General features: G+C 33.9%; 1 protein-coding gene across 1 annotated transcript; it reads left to right on the top strand.

Annotated features, from left to right (window-relative positions):
- Window positions 1–1,508: 1,508 nt before the first annotated feature.
- LOC128241316 (E3 ubiquitin-protein ligase DTX3L-like) lies at window positions 1,509–7,286 on the top strand. The gene is made up of 3 exons (XM_052958248.1): window positions 1,509–1,616; window positions 6,246–6,436; window positions 7,154–7,286. The coding sequence occupies exons 1-3, from the start codon at window positions 1,509–1,511 to the stop codon at window positions 7,284–7,286; spliced, it is 432 nt and encodes a 143-aa protein (XP_052814208.1).
- The last annotated feature ends 15,601 nt before the right edge of the window (window positions 7,287–22,887 follow it).

Genomic DNA, 22,887 nt, shown 5'->3' with positions numbered 1-22,887 from the left:
TACCTCACACATATTCAAACATGTATCAGTAAAAACAATAGTACATCACCTTGAAGCCTCGCCATAGCCTGTATCGACCTAAAAACAAGAAACAAATAAAGTAAATCGAACTCATAAGCTGATAAATAATTTCAAGTACCCAATGACTTTCACGGTACAACATTACTTGCTTTAAATAATTATTCCGGTACAATATTTACGTACTCGTCTTCTTGTCTGTAACACTCTATACGTAAATGTGAGTGTGTGTCGATGCATCCAGAACGCACATAATGGCAAATTCCGTTCCTTAATAGTTCCGTTTATGATGCTTAATATACTTAGGTAAAATTGGTAGTATTCACTGAATCCAAGCCATTCTGCAATCCTAGCTTCAGTTGTTTAGCATATTATAGTAACCTATCGTACATGTTTAAAAGATCCGAATAAGTATCTGTCTTATACACTGAGCGTGGTTAAACGTTAATGGAAAACATAAAATATTTTGTTTTTATTCATTTTTTATCATGCATTTAATTAATATTATGATAAGATATGATTTTTATAGAACAGGTCGTTATTATATTACACTACTATAGATATATTATCAAGATTTAAGTTTACAGATATGCATTGTTAAGTATGATTATTGGATGTAGGTACATCAAAGAGCAGTCGGCATTTTTGGCGGGAGGGCGTCTAATATTCATGTAAAGTCTGTAGCTTTATTTTTGTGTTTTAATTATTTGGCAGAATGTTTTAGCGTATTGCTTCTTAAAGGTAAATATCACATTTTAAGGTCATTTTACAAAATTCATTGCATATCGAAACTTCTCAGTATTTTAGTAGGCACGATACAACGTTAAGACGGAGTTAAAAAGTACGAAAGTCGACTTTCGTCACTTTAAAATGGTAGAACGACTTGGTTGTCTTTTACTAAAACCCATTGTGGGAAAAATATCAACTTTTGTTGAAGATTGTCTCATGCCTTAACAAAGACAAAACAGTGAATACAGCGATAAAAGATATGAAAAACGTATGTTCTGGTTGATATGTAGCGTGGGTCGTTTTTCGAAATAAGTTCTGTATACCAACCATCTCCTCTTTCTCCTTTATATGTTATAACTAATATTTTTAAAGGAATGTACAACACTCCAGGCAAAGTGTACTCACTTGAAGGATTACATAAGATGTAAGTTCCCCTTACACACTTACGTAGAATACACGTAAATAGATGTATAATTTGGGAACGAATTATATTATGTTTATTTAAATATATAGTTATGCTTCAGTTGATAGTAAATACTTATTATTGTTTAAGTAAGTGTTGGTTAATAAAAGTTGTTTTACTTGAGTTACAACCCCAAATTTTTAACAAGGGCGAAGTGATCCATAGTATCGATCGTTTTGGTTGTTTTAAATTGGTTGTGTAGCTAGCTTCTTTAACAAAATCTAGCAGAAAAACAAACACAATGGGTGTTTTACCAAATCCATTATCAATAATCGAAATTACACTAATAATAATTAGTATGTTTGTTAAAGGGACGCAGCCCACTGGAGCAGTGGAGGTCAAGCTTAACCTGGAACAAAACTTTCCAATTAAGTGTGTATTTACATTCCCGGATGGCATTCAGACGGTAATCATTTCTGTTTGTCAATGACGAGATTCCAGCTGACGAATTCTCGCAAGTAATTTCTTGATATTCCTAACACCATACTGTTGATTTTAACACTAAAAAGGCAAAGATAAATTGCACCACTTAATCGTTCTCCAAAACCACATTCACTTTTTGAACTTTTTCTGATTTAGTTATCCAACTTATACAGACAGAATGCCTTCAACGTGATACTACATTTCTGCCAATATATTATGGTATTTTTAAAAATGATTATGATTTGATAAGACTGCTTCCTGTACTTCGCAGAAAATGTGAATGCCTTAAATACAAAAAAAAATGAATGATTATATCACATCACTGATAAATTAAGTTATTTATACGATAAAGAGGTCGATTACGGTCAAACTAAATTTGATTTGCTATTAAGAAGGAGGGTCTCTGAGGTTAATCGTTTTGGGGCATCTTTATTCGAAGTATTTTAAAACTGTTTTGTACATGAGGGTCGACTCCTGCAAAATATTCAACAATCGACCTTACCCTTTAAAGTTAGACATTTTAGTTGATTTTATGCTTTAGTACCGCAAATCGAAATCAGGTATCATGAAATCTATTTTTGAAATGACATTTAAATTCATAAATGCATTGGATAAAAAAATGAAATGTAATGTGTTTTGCGGTTAAAATTGGTGCGGAATAAAGACCACTTTATTTTAATGCTTTCATAGATTGCAACGTTAATGTGAATTTGAAAGAAAGCCGACGAATCTTGAATACATTTTTTGAGAAACCGAGTGGAAGGGCTTATTATAGATAATCCCGCAGACAATGGACACATGTTGACACTGCCTTACATTACCTACTACAAATAGTCAAAACGTTCTCAGTCAATATCAGGTTTCATTTGATCAACTTTACACTAGCAATTAATACGTTAGATGAAAGCAAGTACATTTAGATATATCAGTTTTTGATATGAAACTAGCTTATTGGAATAGAAATTCATCATATGTCATCATAGATAATGACAGGAACTTATCGGTTACAGTTTGAGGCCACTAAAAATATTTTTTTGGATTTGATTTTTATTGCTTGTGAACTGAATTGTAAAAGAAAGTGAAATCATGCTTGGCGAGACTACAGCCCTTCAACATTATGAACGCTTTCATTTTTGTATTCATGCGTAACCTTATCATGCTGACAATCCTACTGATTGCAATTTTTCTCCACTCAGCATGGACAATTTTATGAAGTTAGATTCAGGTTCTTACTGACGCTGTTTTTTATATTACCCTACATTTCATGTTTTGTACGTTTACTTTCATTACTAAAGGATTCCAATATTGAGTTAAAGCTTAAATCATCGCAACTATCAATTTAGCATTGCCCATCTTAAAAATTATAGTTTCACATGTTACTTGGGTAAGTAATGTATATGTATAATTATGTAATATGTTATGTATATATTGATTTTAATAGCAGGTGACGTGCATTCCAATCCTGCCTCAAAATCAAGAACCATGTCAATATCATCCACTTCCTCAAATTGTACAATGCCTCATGTACCTAGTAAAATCTTATTTGTCACAACAATGTTTTGATCGTTTTTCCAAAACTCTATTCAGAGCATATAAAATATTTCGATATGCTTGATATTTCTGAGATAATCCTTGATTCTTTACGATAATCACGGCGGAGAACTTTTATGTGTTAAGAACAAGATTTTTCATCAAAGAAGGCTCGACCTGGAAATGATTGATTTGGAGTGTATATGGGTCCCTACTTATATCCAACAAACATATACTATCTAGTTTATTTTGTTGACCACCAAATACGACAGAAACCCATTCTCGGCACCCCAGCATATCATAACCTATTTGATAAACTGGGAATATTGGCTAGGGAAACTTCGTAAATCAGGAATATTCATAAACATTTTTCGACCAATGAAATAGCCGATTACAAAAAAGGAAAGAATCTCCTTTGTGAATTGCTATCGGGAAATTTAACAATATCCTGCCTAAAACGATTTGTAAGCCGTGATCTCATTTGATTATTTTAAACGGAGATTACAGCCGTAACTTCTAGGCCATTTTTGCACCGCATGAGGTGTGTCTCATGCGAACAAACAAGCGGCTAGATTTTACTTTATTATTATTTTCGAGTACGAGATTTTTGTGATAATGATTTTGACATTATCTACTAATATCGTATCAGCTTCACCAGATATCTCGAAAAGCTGTATACAGACAAGTTCTGGATCACGAACCTCTCTGGCTAGACATCACCATTAGCCGACGTCATCGGGCTTACCGCAAGGCACGAGAACAACGATTGAACAAGTTCAGAACGCTACGGAATGAGACAATTAATCTAATAAAATCTGCAAAACACATGTAACATCTATCTTAAGCAGATAACCTAAAAACTCAAAATAGTTATTCAAGAAGCTGGTGGTCCTGTCTTTAGAGTGTGGTCAAGTCTACTTTTGTTCCGGCGATACACCCGTTTCGATCCGGAACATATGTCATAGACGATACAAAGACGAATGCGGATTTCGGGCATCCAATTTGCTTGGAAGTAAATGATATTATGCTTTAATGAAAATCCGTTTTGGATTGAAAGTCACCTGACACGCCTTTTATTTCTTTTATATAGCAAATTCTGGAATACATTAAGATCCATTTACGATAACTGACTAAGCAAGAAAAACAAGTGCTTGAAATGATCCAACAAGAACATTTAAGAAACATGACAGGCGCCACTTGTATCAATCATTTAACTCAAGAAATGAGTCGAATGAGACGCACTGAAAAATCATCGTTATAAACATCGATTTATTAAGTTTGCAAAATTAAAAATCATTCCAGAACATCTTTTTGATTTAGTACCACAAACAGTCGAAACTCGAAAACCTACTGGTTATAAAACGCAGATCATCACAGGCGTGTTCCTGCACCCCCCTCTTATCACTTGAACTCACTTTTTCGGTCTGTAATCCGTTGTTTTAATATCCGCGATGTTTCTAAATAGCAGACTCAATTTCATAATTCAGGAAGCAGCTAAATACGTATACTCATGTATGCATGTGCTTGCTTATTACCATTATGGAAAGATAACCCTCCAAGTTCTTCAAACGCGACTTCGCACTAATTGTTGCGTCCTAGCTGTTGATTTCTATGCTAGAACATTGTTAAAAGTCCGTACTGTTTTATATATGGCGAGGTAGAACACTGTTATCACTTCTCAGTTAAATGTACTCGTTTCTCACCTTCCCGATTACAGCTACTTGATAAAATGAAATGTGCATCCCCACGTTGAATACCGTTTTGCGACTAGACATTCAGTCCATACTCAAACAGGTCCATTTACAAGTACGTTTTAACCTACGGAGAACAAAAAGGTGCTTGTTCGCCCTCTTAATCCACTCTACCATACATGTGTTTTCATTCCCTCTTATCGCTCATCGTATTTTCGGTGCATATATTCGTCATATGGTCATTATTTGTTACTAAATTTTATAAGAAAATGCATTCGCAATCATTCTTCTAAATCGATAGTATGCATATATTTCTGTTTCGTTCATTTAAAAGTTTATATTAACAAAACAGTACACACAGAATCTGTTGGAACCGTCTTTTATATAATGTCAACCATTTTCAGCCCAATCCTATATTTTGATATCGTATATATGACCTTGCATGCTTTGTATGTTTTTTCCAATATTACAATATTTAAACCAAACACGGTGCATTACCAGTATGCCATGAATTTACATGTTTAATATCCAGAACAAAACACGAACTTGTTAAAATTTCTTCATAGAAAAAAGCATCATCAGTATGCCCTGAATTTACAGGTTTAATATCCAAATCCAAATACGAACTTGTGAAAATTTCTTCATAGAAAAAAGCATCATCAGTATGCCCTGAATTTACAGGTTTAATATCCAGATCCAAATACGAACTTGTGAAAATTACTTCATAGAAAAAAGCATCATCAGTATGCCCTGAATTTACAGGTTTAATATCCAGATCCAAATTCAATTTTGTGATAATTACTTCGTAGAAAAATCATCATCTGTATGCCATGAATTTACATGTATAATATGCAGATCCAAATACGAACTTGTGATAATTACTTCACAGAAAAAAGCATCATCTGTATGCCATGTATTCTAATGTTTTCAAAATGTGCCCTTGCTATCAATGGGAAATGGTGTCACAGTCTGTTTAATAAAATATGACTGTATAAGTGTTAGTGACCGTATGTGCCGTCTGCTTATTCATTTTCTTATTTTAATATAACTTTGAGTTTTAAAACAGATGAGCCGCAAAAACAAACCTTTGTTTTGGAGGTAATTGATCTGCTTTAATTTCATATAATCACAGTCAAATCAAGTCCATTATACATGTCTGTTACGAAAGCCTGCATTGTGTTAAGAAAACAGCACAAGACAAAACACAAGACAACACCTTCGTCGGCAGTTGTTTTGAAAACGGTCGTACATTATATTATGCATTCATAAACTGTTGCAATAAGCCAAACAACATTTAGGCTAAAACATAAAATATATAGTGTATACATTATTATTATATTCATAATATCTCTTATTATACAATCGTTTATATGCCCTTAATCTACTTGTAGAAATACAATCGACGCCCGGGACAACCGTACAAAGGCAGCACATTTACAGGATTGTTGAAGGACGACAATAAGGGTCAGCTGGTTTGTAGGATGTTGAAGGCCGCGTTTAGGAAAGGACTGATGTTTACTGTTAATGAATACGAGTGTGTCGGGCTGGATGGCTTATCACTATTTCACCCGTCTGTGTTTATGTAAGAATACTAAAGCATATTTAGATTGAAGTTAGAATAGGAATATGTTGCCTGATAAAGGTGCTACTCAGAAAAAGCCTTTATGGCTAGCGGCACTTTCGTGTGCACGTCCAGTGGTAGTGTTCAAAATTTATAACATTATTTACAAGATGTATCAATATATAAAGCAAGGAATGTATGTTTTTGGTGTAATTTATATCAGCTGTTAATAATGGACGCATTTTACTTTTTGGGAGACGGGAGTGTTGTGCTGTTTATCTGTAATCAGTCGGAGTATGACAGTATGACAGATATGGCAACACCTTCAATAACCTTTCTGATTTTATGAAATAACTTCTATGTAAAACATAATGTTTTAAAGTCTTAATTTGCTGTTACTCATAACTTAAACATTTCTAGTTTTAATACCGCATTATCCTATCGCTTACATAATATTATTTAATTTTTATATTTATAATGACTCAGATAAAATCAAATTAAATGAAAAGAAGATACACTCAATCGTGTTTATTGTAAATAACTGTAATTACTCCATACTTTGTACGAACTGTATATATTATTTTAATTATAAATGTTTTTGAAATAGGAGTACAATGATCACAAAAATAATTCCATTTTTAAAGTCAAGCTGGTTTTTTTTAACTGTTTATATGGCAATCAAGTTATATACCATAACATGTAAATTGCATTGTAACTATAGCTATATTATTGTTTTAGGATGTTGTTGAGATCGACATATGATGAATACATAGAGAAGATTAAAGCGGAGCTTGCAGCCAAGGGCATCACAAAATGGAACATAGATTTAACCGAGAAGCTGGAAGAGACATTCACTGTAGAAGGTCCGTGACTGTCATCGGACTTCTGTTATTATTAGTCTTTCTGTCCAGGCAATACTTGTTTTAATAGCTAAAGATTTCTAGAATCATGTAAAATAATTGCGTTAAACGATAACGTTATTTGATGCTTAGATATGGTAAACGTTAATATATGGGGTAAGAAAGCAACGTTACGAATAACGAAAGGCAATATAGTTATATAACATTGGGATCAATTTTCCTGAAGACAGATAAATTGACAACTTGTCAACACACAAAATATTTTTTTTCTTGAAAATACTTTATACTTTGTATCTTATCTTGTCTGGAAAATCTTTGTTCTTTTATAACATTAGTGAGGTTTCGTGTGTTTTTTTTTGTACACAATGCCGTCAATGTAAATGAATTTGCCTAACTTCAGAGAGACATGTATGAAAGCGCGAGGAATTTATTAATCATTGTTCTTAAAGTGGGTCACATTCTATTTCATGAATGAAGTTAATATTACATATATAGTTTACAAAATTGATGTGAATTGTGCAAATGTTTATGTAGGAATAAAAGTTTAAATATGGCAATAAAAACATATTTACCCCCTCATTTTCATATTCTGTTGAGAATATTAATGATTTTTTAGGGAAACACCACAAATGAGGAACAATCCATTGATAGATTCAATACATGGGGATATATATATATATAACAGCAATAACAAGGTTATTGTTAAAATGGAAAGACATGCATATAGTTTCTCTCATGTGCTCTAGGGTCGGCAATTAAACAAATTAATTGGCCTCTGTCATTTGTTTTAGGATCACTCATTGAATATGTTCATAAGTGTCTCCCATGTGTTGTAAAGCCAGCCATTGCATATGTCAATGAGTCTCTCTCATGTTTTGTGGTGTCAGCCATTGAACATGTTTAAAGGTTTTTCTATCATGTTTTGTAGGGTCAGCTATTGAACATGTTAAAAGCTTTTCCTCATGTTTTGTAGGGTCAGCCATTAAACTTGTAAATAAGTTTCTCTAATATATTGTAAGTTTAGGCTTTGAACATGTCTATAGATGTACCTTGCTTTTTGTAGAGTCAGTCATTGTACATATTAACCGGTTCCTCTCAAATTTTGTAAGGACAGCCATTGAACATGTTTATAGGTTTCCCTTATGTTTTGTAGGGTCAGCCATTGAACATGTTAATATATCTCTCACATAATTTGTAGGGTCAGTCAATGAACATGTTAATAGGTTTCTTACATGTTTTAGGGTCAGCCACATTGAAAATGATACTAGATTTCTGTAATGTATTGTAGTGTCAGCCATTGAACATGTTAAAAGGTTTATCACATGTTTTGTAGGGGCATCCAATAAACATGTAAATTTGTTTTATAGGGCAAACAAGTGAACATGTTACTGTGGGTATCCATTATGTTAAAGCATGTTTACATTGATCTTTCCTTTCAAAGCAATAGATTGATAATATAAAGTAATTCGTAGTATTGAAATAAAGGCGGACATCACACAAATGTACCTTGGCAGGTAGACGGTAATAAAGTTTGCAAATGCCAATTTAGGGTTTTATCCGTCATGGATTTATTAACATTTACAAATTATACTCGATTTCAATATAGTTTTACTACCAGATACAGGGATTCATCCGTAATGGATTGAATTCCATTATGGATTACACACTATTTCAATATAGTTTTACTACCAGATATAGGGATTCATCCGTAATGGATTGAATTCCATTATGGATTACACACTATTTCAATATAGTTTTACTACCAGATATAGGGATTCATCCGTAATGGATTGAATTCCATCATGGATTACACACTATTTCAATATAATTTTACTAACAGATTTAGGGATTAATCCGTTATGGATTGAATTCCATCATGGATTACACACAATTGCAATATAATTTTACTAACAGATTTAGGGATTCATCCGTTATGGATTGAATTGCATTATGGATTACACACTTTTCAACTTATTTTTTTTTACTAAGAATAAACCTGAAATATTAAAACAGTAAACCGGTGAAACAGTCTCAGTTATATCATATCAACATATAATTCAATATCAAATTGTGTAGTTGTTTTGTCTGTAAATTAAAATTAAAAAAGCAACTTATCTGTTGAAAATAATCTTCTTAAAAGTTATTGCATTATACTGTTTTAATCGAAACAATTACGCTTACAATTTGTTATAAAGTTATGTTTTAAACAAACCTCTTAAAAATTCTTTATAACACATTAACGCAATACCATCTTGATTACGTTTCCTCATACTTTGGTAATTTGGTATCACGAATAAGTTTAAGCAAAAACATTTTTTCGATCTATTCACGAATATCATTGATCTAGACAAGTCAGACAATCGTGTCAATCAAATGTCCTAGTTATATGAAGGCAAAGATTACCACATGTAGAGATTGACAGTTATATATTGATACGTGTATATGTTTGTGTTTATGTTTATGTATATCCGTATAAAATATATAATCACCTATATACCATTCATTGTAATGTTATAATTTTGATTATTGTAAGTTTTGGTATGTTATATGTCGTTTGAAGTGCACGAAAGTGCAAATATATATATATATATGTATTTATATTTACACATGCTTTATACTTCTCACCATTTTTGTTTGATATTCGGCCACATGGATCTATGATCTTCCGATAAATAAATGTTCTGTTCTGTTCTATATTAGTGTGCTTTTTAGAGAACATGTAAACAGTGTTTATATTTAATTGCTTGACTACTTGGATTGTCTGTGTAGTTTTCATTTGTTTATGTAAGTGAAATTTGTATTTTTAAATACATGTTCTGTAGTTTATATAAAAAAAAAAACGTTTTTAAACAGTTATTTACTTTTTTAATATTCGTGCATGTTGTTACTATTAAATAATTGTGTGATTCTAAAAGATTTTTTTTTAAGATTAATGCCATCTGATAATACCTAAATAGTGATAACTATATCTGGACTGCATTGGAATTAGCATCGGAACTTGTTAAGAGGTTATCCTGTGCAAGTGACGAATGAACCTTATTAATGAAACAATGACCCTCTGTAACAGAGATAATATATAAATTCAAACAGTGTGATTGATTAAATTGGAAACTTATAATAATATTATTATTGGTTATACGTAATATTCAACTGTTGTATTGATTATGTACCATAAACTGTATGTTTTTAAAAGGTTTGACATTGAACGAATAAAATTTTACTACCGACAGAAATTTGGATCTTATGGTGTTGTTCAGTGGTTGAGACTGGTATAGGCTAATAAAGCGAAAACAGAAAACAAACAAAATGTAAGAACATTTATACGCATATATTGAACTGTGCGTTGTAATCATGTATCAATACCTATTTAGGTGATATAGACGCAGTTCTTTATATAGCTACAAATGCATGTTGCTGTATTGTAGTCAAACACATGTAGTTTCTCAGCATACAGCCAGATATATAACTTGGCAGTTATGCCTATAAGGTTCCAGGTAACTTTGGCTGCGACGAAGTGCTGAGAGCATATTTTCAGTACGTTGTTTTACTAGAGCTTTCGGAACTACTTTCTTGACGCTGTGGCTATGTCCCCAAGCTATCCCGTGCAAGGTAATAGACTCATAAGGACCGATCTCAACATCATGGTCATTGGACGACTTGACTGAAACTCGGTTACAAACAAAGGAGCTAAAAATCATCTACACATGATAATTCATATACCCAGAAATGTTTAATGTATGGCCATTAACTACAGAAACATTAAGGTCGATATCAAAATTTTAGGTCAACTAATGTAAGTTTGTAGTCAAGGATTTACATATTGACCATATTGCAGGTAAAAACATATTCAGAATAAACACAAACTCACTAGATCTAACAAATTGATTTATCCAATATTTCCTAAAATAACTATCTAGCAACATGAATCAAAATTGTGTCTTTGGATATTAGTAACGTGATATGGCGTGAAGTGGACGCGTTTCAAATCGGGGATTCATTTATGTTTCTTTAGTTTAAATAAGAGTCTGGATTCATTCTTAAACATGCGGATTAGTTTGCATTTGCGTACGGAATGCGTCACTCTGTAATTATGACTAACAAATGAAAAGACATAAATGTTGATGGAATGACTTGTACAAAATAAACAAAAGCAAACTGACAAAACAGAGGGGCCCGTTCAAGGAATCTGACACAAGCTTTCCTGTCAGTGCCATGCAGAATGCAAACGATTCCCTGTATAAGGGGACTGCTTACAAATAATTCAACATAGCTCATGTGTCTGATTCAGGCAAAGACAGCTCAAAGATCGTGGATGGCGGCAGCGAACCACAAACAAATTGTTGCTTAACCGTATGAAGGCAGTGGGCCAAAAATTAAGTCATGGGAAAGAAATTTAATTCAATCGGAACCCTTAAACTTAAGGACCATGTAAAGCGTACGGACAAACACGTTAAGACGTTTGAAGACAAGGTTGAGTCGGTTGACGTAGAGGCGAAGATTAAGGCGGAATCGGGTGATCGAGTAAGAAAAACAACGAGAGCCTCGGGACGACGTTGCGTACTTAAAGTCGCAGTCAATGAGAAATAATTTGGTGTTCTCAAAAGTTCCCGAGAAACCGAGCCAGCCGACGTCACCGAAAAAAATTCGCATGCACATGTAGGATACCCTCAAGATCGCGAAAGAGACGGCTGAATCTATTCGCTTTGAGCGGGTCACTCCCCGGGGCTACCAAGACAAGTCAGTGTATAAAATATCTTTGCAAAGTTACGTTGTTTAAGGACAGGGAGGTAGTTTGGTAGAATAGGAAACAGTTTTGTCAAATATACAAACTTATCCCAGCGGAAGTGCTGGATAAATGTCGCAGGCTGATTCTCATGATGAAGGATGGCAGGAAAGAAGGCAAGCGGGCATGGATTGCGTATGACACCCTGTACGTGGACGGCAAGCATGTGCAGATGTAGGTGCACGTTTTGGGTGAACTATCCGTCCTCTCGTTGAAGATGCATGGACTCACGAGGGAGAAAAAGGAGAGCCTTGAGTTTGTAAATATTTTACAAAAACACGATATTTGTTTTCAATACAAGTCATGGTTTGATTTTACTAGTAATATTTATATAAACGGTAATTAATCACACCTCTTTTCGTTAATTTCATCATTGGGATGCTAAGCGAAATAATGTTGGAGTAGTTTTATATAATAAAAAAGTGATAGTATTGAAGTATTAATATTTATAAATATTTATAAATATCTTGATTAAATTATTTGGCTTAAACTGGATCGCACCCTTTTTAACATCCTCTTAAGTATTTATTTATGTGATACCTACATATGGCGTGAGGACTCGCCTATATACAATACTTTTAATGTGCAATTATTTGACATATTAGAAAGTAATCTGTATTATACGAGTCTTGGTTGTGTTTGTGTATGCGATGATTTATAATGTTGGGTTGGAAAATATAGTTTGTAGCGTTACACCGTAAAGAGGAGCACAATTGTTTCAAATTAGCCTGAGAAAAAAAAACTGGTTTGGTCAGCTTTGTAGGTGGCGCTATAAATTGCGGGTAAAGTGGGTTTTTGTTATTTTTTCAGAGACTGCTATTCCGGCAACATCGAACTTTAATTATATTTTCGTGATGACTATGTAATTTATGGAAATATATGTCTTACAATTTTACCACAATAATATTGTATATACATTTAAATCATATTTGAATTTTTATATTGGAGCACGTTGATATATATTCGTTGTCTCATATTTGGAGAGTTAGTCTGAGGAACACTAAAAAGTGTTTCGGATAGTGTTACGAATACAGGTTTCCTTAGACATTTATAAAAAGATAAGCGAAGTTTTTCCTGGACTTTATCCCAGAGAGTAATAATCGAACTTACCGCCTAACATGTGTTACTGTTTCAGAAACATATGTTTTTCGATATGATTGTGACATTCTCAGTGTGGGGGTGATATATTTATACTTATGTAAAGGTAATGAGAAGGTAATGTTATGCATAACAATACGTAAACAATGAAGTATGGTTATATAAACGCAAATAATTTAATATTTATCATACGCTCTTTTGTTTGGATGCTTGTTATTGTTGTTGCCACCCCCTTGTATCTGTTGTTGCCACAAATAATCTAATCTCGTCAGCACAAAAGGTGTATGTTTTGGTAAGGGTGAGGTGAGACTAAAATAACTATGTTATTCATGATAAATATAATTGTTACACTGAAGTCACGATTACGAATTTAATTCCTAGTATCAAATCATTCAATGAATGGAGAGATTCCGCTCCGCTTGATAATTCATTGCTATGTTTTAGTATTGTACCTGATACTACCAACTAATCAAAGTATTTCATATAAATGGAATGCATCTTTTTCGGGAACAGTTTCTTTTCGAAATCAGTTTCGCTCCGGGATTATTGCAAATTTTCTTGCAAAGACTCTGTTAATAATATGTTGTTTATATTTACAAAAAGTGTAGCTGACCCATTGTTTTATAAAGAATGTTTTTTTTTATACAGATTAAGTATAGTTTACAAATTATACATTTTACTGTACACTTTTTTGATTGAAATAGTGAATTTGCTTCAATAGTTTAAACGACTCTTAACATGATATGGGAACAAACACATTTTTTTAATAGAGTGATATTAGTACTCGTGCAATGTAATATATCATCAATACAGTTAGATTATGTACCATTTCCAATAATTAAATAACACCGTTACCATCTTTATACTATATATAATCAATGCTTTATCACGCACAGCTTGTTATATTAAAGTTAAATGATACTAATTGAAAATATATTACTTCTAATATTGTTGATAATAATTAAACTATTAAAGGTCTTCACAACATTGGCCCTAGTTAACCCATTAAGCTTTCACAGAATGCGTATGCTTATTTCCACAATGACCCGTGAATTTAAACACGGATTGTTTCCGGTTTCACACCATTAAATATATCTACAACAAGTGATTAATTAATGCTACAGTGATAATATAAGTTTTTAAGTAGTATGGGCTTCTTAAAAATATGCTTTTTACTTATATGTTATATCTGAACATTTTCTCTAAAAACACACATATATTGATGATTTTTCTGTAACAATTATAAATAAGAGTATACAAACACAGATTTCTCAAAGTTCTCTCTCTCCTTTTAAATGGTGAGTTTCCACTAGTTTACCTATTTAAATTTAGCTTCTTTTATACATTTTGGAAACATATACAATTGCAATAAAAGGAAGACGTTGGAAAATCATACATATGTGGAACATAAACATTAAAAATAGCTACTGCCATCTGACCGAATTTCACTACTTTTTTAAAAATATTTTGTTGAATCTTGTATTAAACTTAAAAAAAATGTGTATGTCTACATCTCTGAATGATATTTACAAAGACCAAGATCAGTTAATCATGTCACTGAAAACGATGTTCTACAGTTGACATTGTTAAAAAGTCGAACAATTTCATTTGTGCCAACTTTGTGTTTTTACTTGATGGTGATGACAGAGTACCACAACAAAGAAGCGTATTCAAGAGAGATTGTGTTTATGCGTTACTTACAATATTATTGAGTTATTCCGGTATTAGTTACAACGAAAAGTAACCGTACCACAGCCGGTAACACTCGACTATTTAAAGCGTCTGCCGAAACCAGGCATTATACCTAACAATATGATCAAAAACATAAAAATATAACCCAAAGTGAGTTATTCATTTTAAAACGTTATTAGTAACAGCAGAAAATAAAACATATGAAAAACCTCCTCGTTAAAATATTTTATACTTAATATCTGATATAGCCGTACCCATTGTGCTTTATATATTATGTATGCTAATGCTGTCCCTATGTGGGGACCTTATGCTTTTGATATAGCCGTACCCATTGTGCTTGATATAGTATGTATGCTAATGCTGTCCCTATGTTGGGACCTTATGCTTCTGATATAGCCGTACCCATTGTGCTTTATATATTATGTATGCTAATGCTGTCCCTATGTGGGGACTTTATGCTTTTGATATAGCCGTACCCATTGTGCTTGATATAGTATGTATGCTAATGCTGTCCCTATGTGGGGACCTTATGCTTCTGAAATAGCCGTATCTATTGTGCTTGATATAGTATGTATGCTAATGCTGTCCCTATGTTGGGACCTTATGCTTTTGATATAGCCGTACTCATTGTGCTTGATATAGTATGTATGCTAATGCTGTCCCTATGTGGGGACCTTATGCTTTTGTGAAATAAAAGTTGAAATGTTGCAAAAGTTGAAGTTTGTTTAAAAGTGTCTTTGTCTACATACAAAGTTAAGAAGTGTACCTATTATTATATTAATTGTAATTAAAGAATCTTATCAAGGAGCATATCATTTAATCGATTTTTCGATAAATGAATTTTTGTTTGTAATGAGAAATTATTTATCAAAATTATTTTGCTGAATATTTTGATATCAAAGCAAGTTCTGTTTCGGAAAACGGTAAGGTGAAATTATAATTGTATTTTTAATGCTTTTAATAATTATCCCCTTTTCTACTGAGCATATTCGTCCGTTCCTGTGTCAATCGCTGGTATATAACATGCTCCGTAAAAAGAATAGTGTTATCTTACAAAATGCATTGCCATAATAGAAAAATAAACAAACACATTATGTAATCAATTCCTGTTTAAGTGATACAGGTTAAGAACCTTATACAATAACCGAGAAACATACAACTTCACGAAAACATTCACAGATCTACACACGTATCGACAAACCTAATTATATCTATAGTATTTAGTAGTACACTTAGTGATTAACATTTTATAAACATATACATTAAATTTCAATCTAATACAAAAAGGGATTTCCCCAAATTTTGATTACTCTCCCTCAAGAGTCCAATAAGTCAAATAGACAGAATAGGAGCACAACAATAGTATTTTTAAACTTCCTGGGGAGACAATATTAAGTTACCATTGTCGTCTTGCCTTGTCATACGATTAAAATATTTTCGTTCATCGTATTACAATACCCTTTTTGCCTTATCTTTTGTATCATTTTCATACGTATTGATCGAAACATTAAAAACAACATTTGTTTAGTAAAACAAATGTTAGTGCTTTCGGGAATAAAACGTACAGCACTTCCATATCAATCTTTCAAAGACCTTTTACAAGGTCGACACAAACCGCATACCAGATTAACAAAATTTAACGCATACCCGTAACACTAGTAAAGCAGACCATTCAATCCAATTAGAGGGGAAAAAACTAGGAGAAATGTTGGTTTGTATTACTAGGTACATTTATTCGATATGTTACTGAAGGGTGTAGCACAATTTTAATACAAAACCGATGTGATTTTTAATCCGCTCTGCCGTACAACATGCCATACAGTGGATCATTCAAAACCCTATTTAACGCGTTACAAGGCAAGCAGCTGACAGTGGTCATCGGCCATCGATGGTGAATGTTGCTTTCAAGATTCCGTAAGGATCTAATTCGCCCCTCCGATGCACCTGTATGCAGTGTTAACTGTACTTAGTCGACCAACGATAAGCCTAAAATAATTAATAACGTCATACGTCCAACCATAAATCTACAATATTGAAATATATGATACGTGAAAATTAGCATTACACTATCCCTTAAATTATTTTCATAATGCAAAAAAAAAAAATCATTTAAAAACTGTGCAGTACATTTTATTAAAATGTTACCTTTAAGCAGTTTATAAGCATTTTACATTGGTCGGAATCGAACGAAGATGTATTCCAACTCGATAGCTAGAACAGTTATGGAAACAACTTTCAATTTATAAAAGAGTTTATAGTATATTTATGAAACAAGTGTTTTGTATTGTACCTTAGAAGACATGTTGTACAAAATCGAATAAAATAGATGCTCAGTTGTGAAAATGATCGTACGCCACGGGTTGGCATGATCTATTATATTATTAATTATATAAATCTTGAAAAGAATATCAATAACAGTAGACCGATGAAATTCACGGACTTTCGACATTGAACGCGTCTTCCAGATTATCCTTCTGATCTATGTCAGCATCCGTTATATCTTTGGCTGCCAGCTCCCCTTTCAACCTCTTATGGTATCCAACGTAGTCATAATGAAGATCACCCCTATATTAAAAGTATTCATTCATTATAATTATAAGATGCATTTTAATCATCTTAAGTAGCAGTGTGTCCGCTTAATGACTTGGTGGCCAAGTTTGAGCTCCCTTAAATGATGATATCACATAGAATAACAGTGTTACTAAAGGGATACCATTATAAACAATACTATGCAATTCAATGGCAATGTACCAGTGGCAATGTGTCAGCTGAATCGAGGATTTTGTGGCCAAGTTTGAACCCCCTATAACATATATAGTACCTGAAATAACAGTGTTACTAAAAGCATACCACTATTAACAATAGGATGCAGTTCAATCAGATCCAGAGGCAAGGTGTCAGCTTAATCGGGAATACATTACATAAGTGATATCGGCACGTTATCGACCCGCTGTCGAATATATATAGTAGTAACAACACTTATATTGCGTGCTTCTAAGGACATGTTATCAATATAATTGAGTTTTCTTTACTGGTTATTAAAACACACAAAACTGCTATGTTTAAATACTAAATATGTTTTGCTCCAAACAACATCGGCATGAGCCGATTTGCCGACATTCATCCTTCATTGGGTCGATATCAGTGTGCAACAAGACACACGGAACAATGAATCCAATTAATATATGATAAAACCGACACTCTCATAAAGGTAAGTTGCCTTTGGGCATTTAATGCTATTTCATAGCTGAGCATTTATTGAGAATGACACATAGAAATTTTGCATGTGTATATATTACATGTTACATATTCGTAACTAAAACAAGCATTAATAATTAATAAAATATATTCTACCTGAAAGAAAATATAAAAAACGTTTGAGAGAATTGGCTTACCTTAGGCCCGGTTGTTGGGTGTGGGCCCGCTAAGGAGATAACTGACAATATAGTGACGATCCCCAATGACAAACGACACAAAAAATATTAAAAAATAGTAACGGATTTTGGTAACAAGTTGTTGTTTTGTCGGTTATCTTAAGGTCGTATTCAAGTCGAGGAGTGCGTAGATAGTTTGTGATTACTCGCTAGGAATCAACCCCGTGACACCTTGGTGTGGAGCGATTGCGTAGATAGTTTGTGATAACTTGTTGGGAATCAACCCAGTGATTCCTTAGTTTGGAGCGAGGAGTGCGTAGATAGATTGTGATTACTCGCTGAGAATCAGCCCCGTGACAACTTTGTGTGGTGCGAGTGCGTAGATAGTTTGTGATTACTCGCTGAGAATCAGCCCCGTGACACCTCGGTGTGGAGCGAGAGCATAGATTATTTGTGATTACTCGCAGGGAATCAAACCCGTGACACCTTGGTATGGAGCAAAAAGTGCGTAGATAGTTTGTGATTACTTTCTGGTGATCAACCCCGTGACACCTTAGTGTTGAGCGAGTGCGTAGATAGTTTGTGTTTACTCGCTGGGAATTAAACCCGTGACACCTTGGTGTGGGCGAGTGCGTTGATAGTTTGTGATTATTCGCTGTGAATCAGCCCCGTCACACCTTGGTGTGGAGCGAGTGCGTAATTAGTTTGTGATTACTCGCTGGAAATCAAACCAGTGACACCTTGGTGTGGAGCGAGTGCGTAGATAGTTAGCGATTACTCGCTGGAAATCAAACCCGTGACACCGTGGTGTGGAGCGAGTGCGTAGATTGTTGTTATAACTTTCTGGGAAACAAACCCGGGATGCCTTAGTTGGAATTGTTGACATAGTTTGCTGGGAATCGAGCCGTGGACCCCATTGTCAAAAGTGAGTGCAAAGGTAGGTTGAAAATAACAAATCAATGACGCTGTCTTCGAAAACAGAAGAGCATAAAAATCTGACGAGCTAAAAAATAATTTAATTTAAGGTGGGAGAATACGAGCCCATATAGTGATACTAACACTTACTTCAGTCGAAAAAAGTAGTGCATGTCATACATATTTGTGAAATAAGTTAATATTTAAACCAGAGCATTTTATTTTTAGAAATATTGTTCATGCACCATCGAAGCAATATAATTATGAACTTTGTTCAAAAATTATTTATAAGGTTATTTAGCTGATTATTTTAAAATTTCGTATATTTTAAGAATAGCGCCATGTAAATCGGGAATGGTAATTTCAACTACTATCATGAATACGAGACAGACCGGAAAACACTCCCCTGCAGGCCAAAATGAACCATTTTCAAACTGGATTCACTCATTAAAAAATAAACATCACTTTCCATATTATTACTCGATCGATGTTGAAATTGAAATGACTACCAGTTCCGTAAAACTTAAATATGGCTTACGTGACAAAAGCAGTTATTTGCGGAATATTGAAATTTCTGTTGTGTACATGTATTTATTCTAAACAATGTGCCGATAATCCCACGGACAGCGACACCTACAAAACGTCAATGTGTGTTAAGATTTCATGAAGCAAAGTTCAGAAAGATGTATGTGATATAACCAGAACACTTTTGACCTCATTCAGACATCATGAGTAAATTCGAATATTTTATCTTGAATGTACTCTTGGTGTTCGCACCCAATTGTGGGCCAATGGCAATCGAGGTTTTATCCCTATAACTTTAACTCCATTTTATATAGAGCGAAGTTGACGGTGAATGCTAAACCTTTTTACAGAGCATGTTTTGTCGGTCTACGTTATTCGTAAATGCGTCCATTTTTTATAGATCATCCTGCTCTATGCGCATGCGCAAGTAATTATTAGCCAGGAACGTGATTGACATAAATTACTGTGTTTTATGAAGGATATTTAAGCGTACGTTATTCACAAAAAGCAAAAAGAAATGAGTATAGATGAGTTAACAGCTATCAAATCGTACACAATTAAATTATTGATGTGACAATATTCAGATTCAAATTAAGCATTTATGTTTTTCAATTGATATGATCTTTATAATATATAACCAATCAAGGAAATTCAGTACCAAAATGTGCAATCTTTTGTAGACTATAACAATTAACAAGGTCATCCCAGGAAATGTCTTGCACCATGCCGGTAATTTTATCAACATGAACATCAACAATATTTTGCTTTAAAACCTTTAACGTTCATGTTTTGGTGCTTTGCAATTATTTGCTAAACATCAATTAAATGTAACAAATACAAAAAGCGGCGACAATTTACCATCGCCCGAAACTTATCAATAAAATATAAACGCCTTTGCGGTTTAAATTTTGTGCAAAAATACCAAGTGACTTCTCAAAAGATGGAGCTAGTGGATCAAATACGTGCGAACACCAGATAAGTTAGAGTTCATTTTAGCGATGTACAGAAAATGGTGCGATATTTCTCGGCATTCGGCCTCGCTGCGCTCGCTCCATTTTCTGTAATAAACACTAACATTTATTTGGTAAGGTTTCATAGAAATGTGAACAGTTCATGTATAACCTGTCTAAGGAAGCAAGTGCTAATCGTGACCAGGCTTCCATTAGCGAAAGCTGAATCGACAGAAGCTAAATCGTTTTCGTTTTAAACATTATTTACATGTATGGAGATTACCCTGCCCGGTTATATAGAAACAAGAAAACACGTAATCTTGTATCTTTGTTGTACAAAATATTTAATATAAACTTGGTATCGTTCAATTTTTGCGGATATTTGGTTCTTGTGTTTAGCGTGTTGTTACTCAGTTTACGACGTTAGAGAGAAGTTATCTGAAATGGTTAAAGGGAAATTTTGTTTCATGGATGACTCACAGCAGACAATTGTGCCATTGAAGTCGATCAATATTTGAACAATTTCATTAAGTTTCGGAAGATAACGAATACTGCAATATCCTTTATATGTCATTCACTCAACTTTGGAGTATTTTAGGTTTATTCAAACAAGATCGTTTTTTTTATCACAAGGTTATATGTTATCAGTGAGCAAGTGGTTACACTGCATGCGTTTGAAAATTGAAATAGCATTTATTAGACATATGGCTTACTGACGTAAGATATGCTGATATTGTTTTGAATATTAATTAATGTAAACTTCATTTAAATATCTAGAATGGCATCAAAGTATGTTCAGTGTGAAATAAACTGCAAGGAACAGGCAGGCGGATGCTGCAATACATGTGGCAGCATAAGTGAATCGTGTTTCAGAATTCACAAAACTGAAAAGGCATCCCAAAGCCACATTCTGGAAAGTTATGGAGCATGTGAAAAGAAATCTAGACGCATTGAAGGCTTGAGTGATGTTTGTCAACCCCGGAAGGAAGTTAATGAAGGAAACATATACGACTGTTGGAGTGCGAGTAAGTTTTTATTATCATACCCCTTATAAACTGTAAGAGTTTGGAATTTCCCTTATTCACCAAAAGATTGTGTCACACTTAACTCATAGCCTTAAGTTCATTATTGTTAGTATTACAACACCTTGGATTTTTATGTCCCAAAGGGTGGTATATGATTTTCTCACATTCGAAACTCGGTTAGTCATTGAACTGCCGAATCGAAATCACTTCGCGATCTACTTGCAGCGTTGTAAGAGTGTTCAGATTTCTTACATCGTAAATCGTCCATATACTACCGAGATTGATTTCGATAAAAAAAATGGCCGAAGAGTTTCGAATAAGTTATCTGATCGTCAGTCTGTCAATCCGTCCGTCCTCACGATTTCTGTTAAGTATCTGACGAACGCTTAGACCCAGTGTTCTAAAGATTTGTCGGCAGGCTGATGACCAGCAGATAAGACCTTTTGATTTTGATGTCAGTTGGTCAAAGGTAAATTTCGTTGTGACCGTCAGCTGAAAATCGGGTTCCGATCACTATATGAAGAACCCTATAACCCAAAGATCCTCAAACTTCGTAGGCCGGTAGGTCATTACCAGCAAATAAACACTATTGCCTTGAAGGGCAGTGAGTCAGTTTCCTATCAATACTTGAAAACGCTTAGTCCTAGAGACATCGAACTTGGTATAGTTACCCTAAACATGACCAGTACCCTTACTTTGTCGACGTCAGTTGGTCAAGAGTCAAGGTCCTGGTGACCAGCAAATAAACACTTTTGCCTTAAAGGGCAGTGGGTCAGTTTCCAATCAATACTTGAAAACGCTTAGTCCTAGAGACATCGAACTTGGTATAGGTACCCTGAACATGACCAGTACCCTTACTATGTCGACGTCAGTTGGTCAAGAGTCAAGGTCCTGGTGACCTTGAGATGAAAGTCCGAAATCGTTCAAAAACCGAAGAATGGTTGCATCCAGGTAATTCAACCATGGTATGCTTGTGAACTGCATCTGCTTCTTTAAAGCCGTGATTAAAAAAAATTCGCGGCGTCTTCAATGTGAGATGCTTTGTATCTAAATAAGTCTTGTTCACGTCTTGAACCGGTTGTTAAAAGGGAACCAATCCTTGAAATCACCCCATCCATATATTGATTGCACGAATGTGCGTCGGTCAAACTTTAATAATACTTCATTACGTGCATTAAAAGTAAAACACTTTCTACCGAAATTGCCCGGCTTTCGCCTACCTTTTAAAGAGTTAAAAACGGATTTCTTAC

Source organism: Mya arenaria, chromosome 7, assembly GCF_026914265.1.
Source record: "Mya arenaria isolate MELC-2E11 chromosome 7, ASM2691426v1".
Taxonomy (NCBI): domain Eukaryota; kingdom Metazoa; phylum Mollusca; class Bivalvia; order Myida; family Myidae; genus Mya; species Mya arenaria.
Note: the sequence above shows the minus strand (reverse complement) of the source record. Positions and strands in the feature narration are given on the sequence as shown.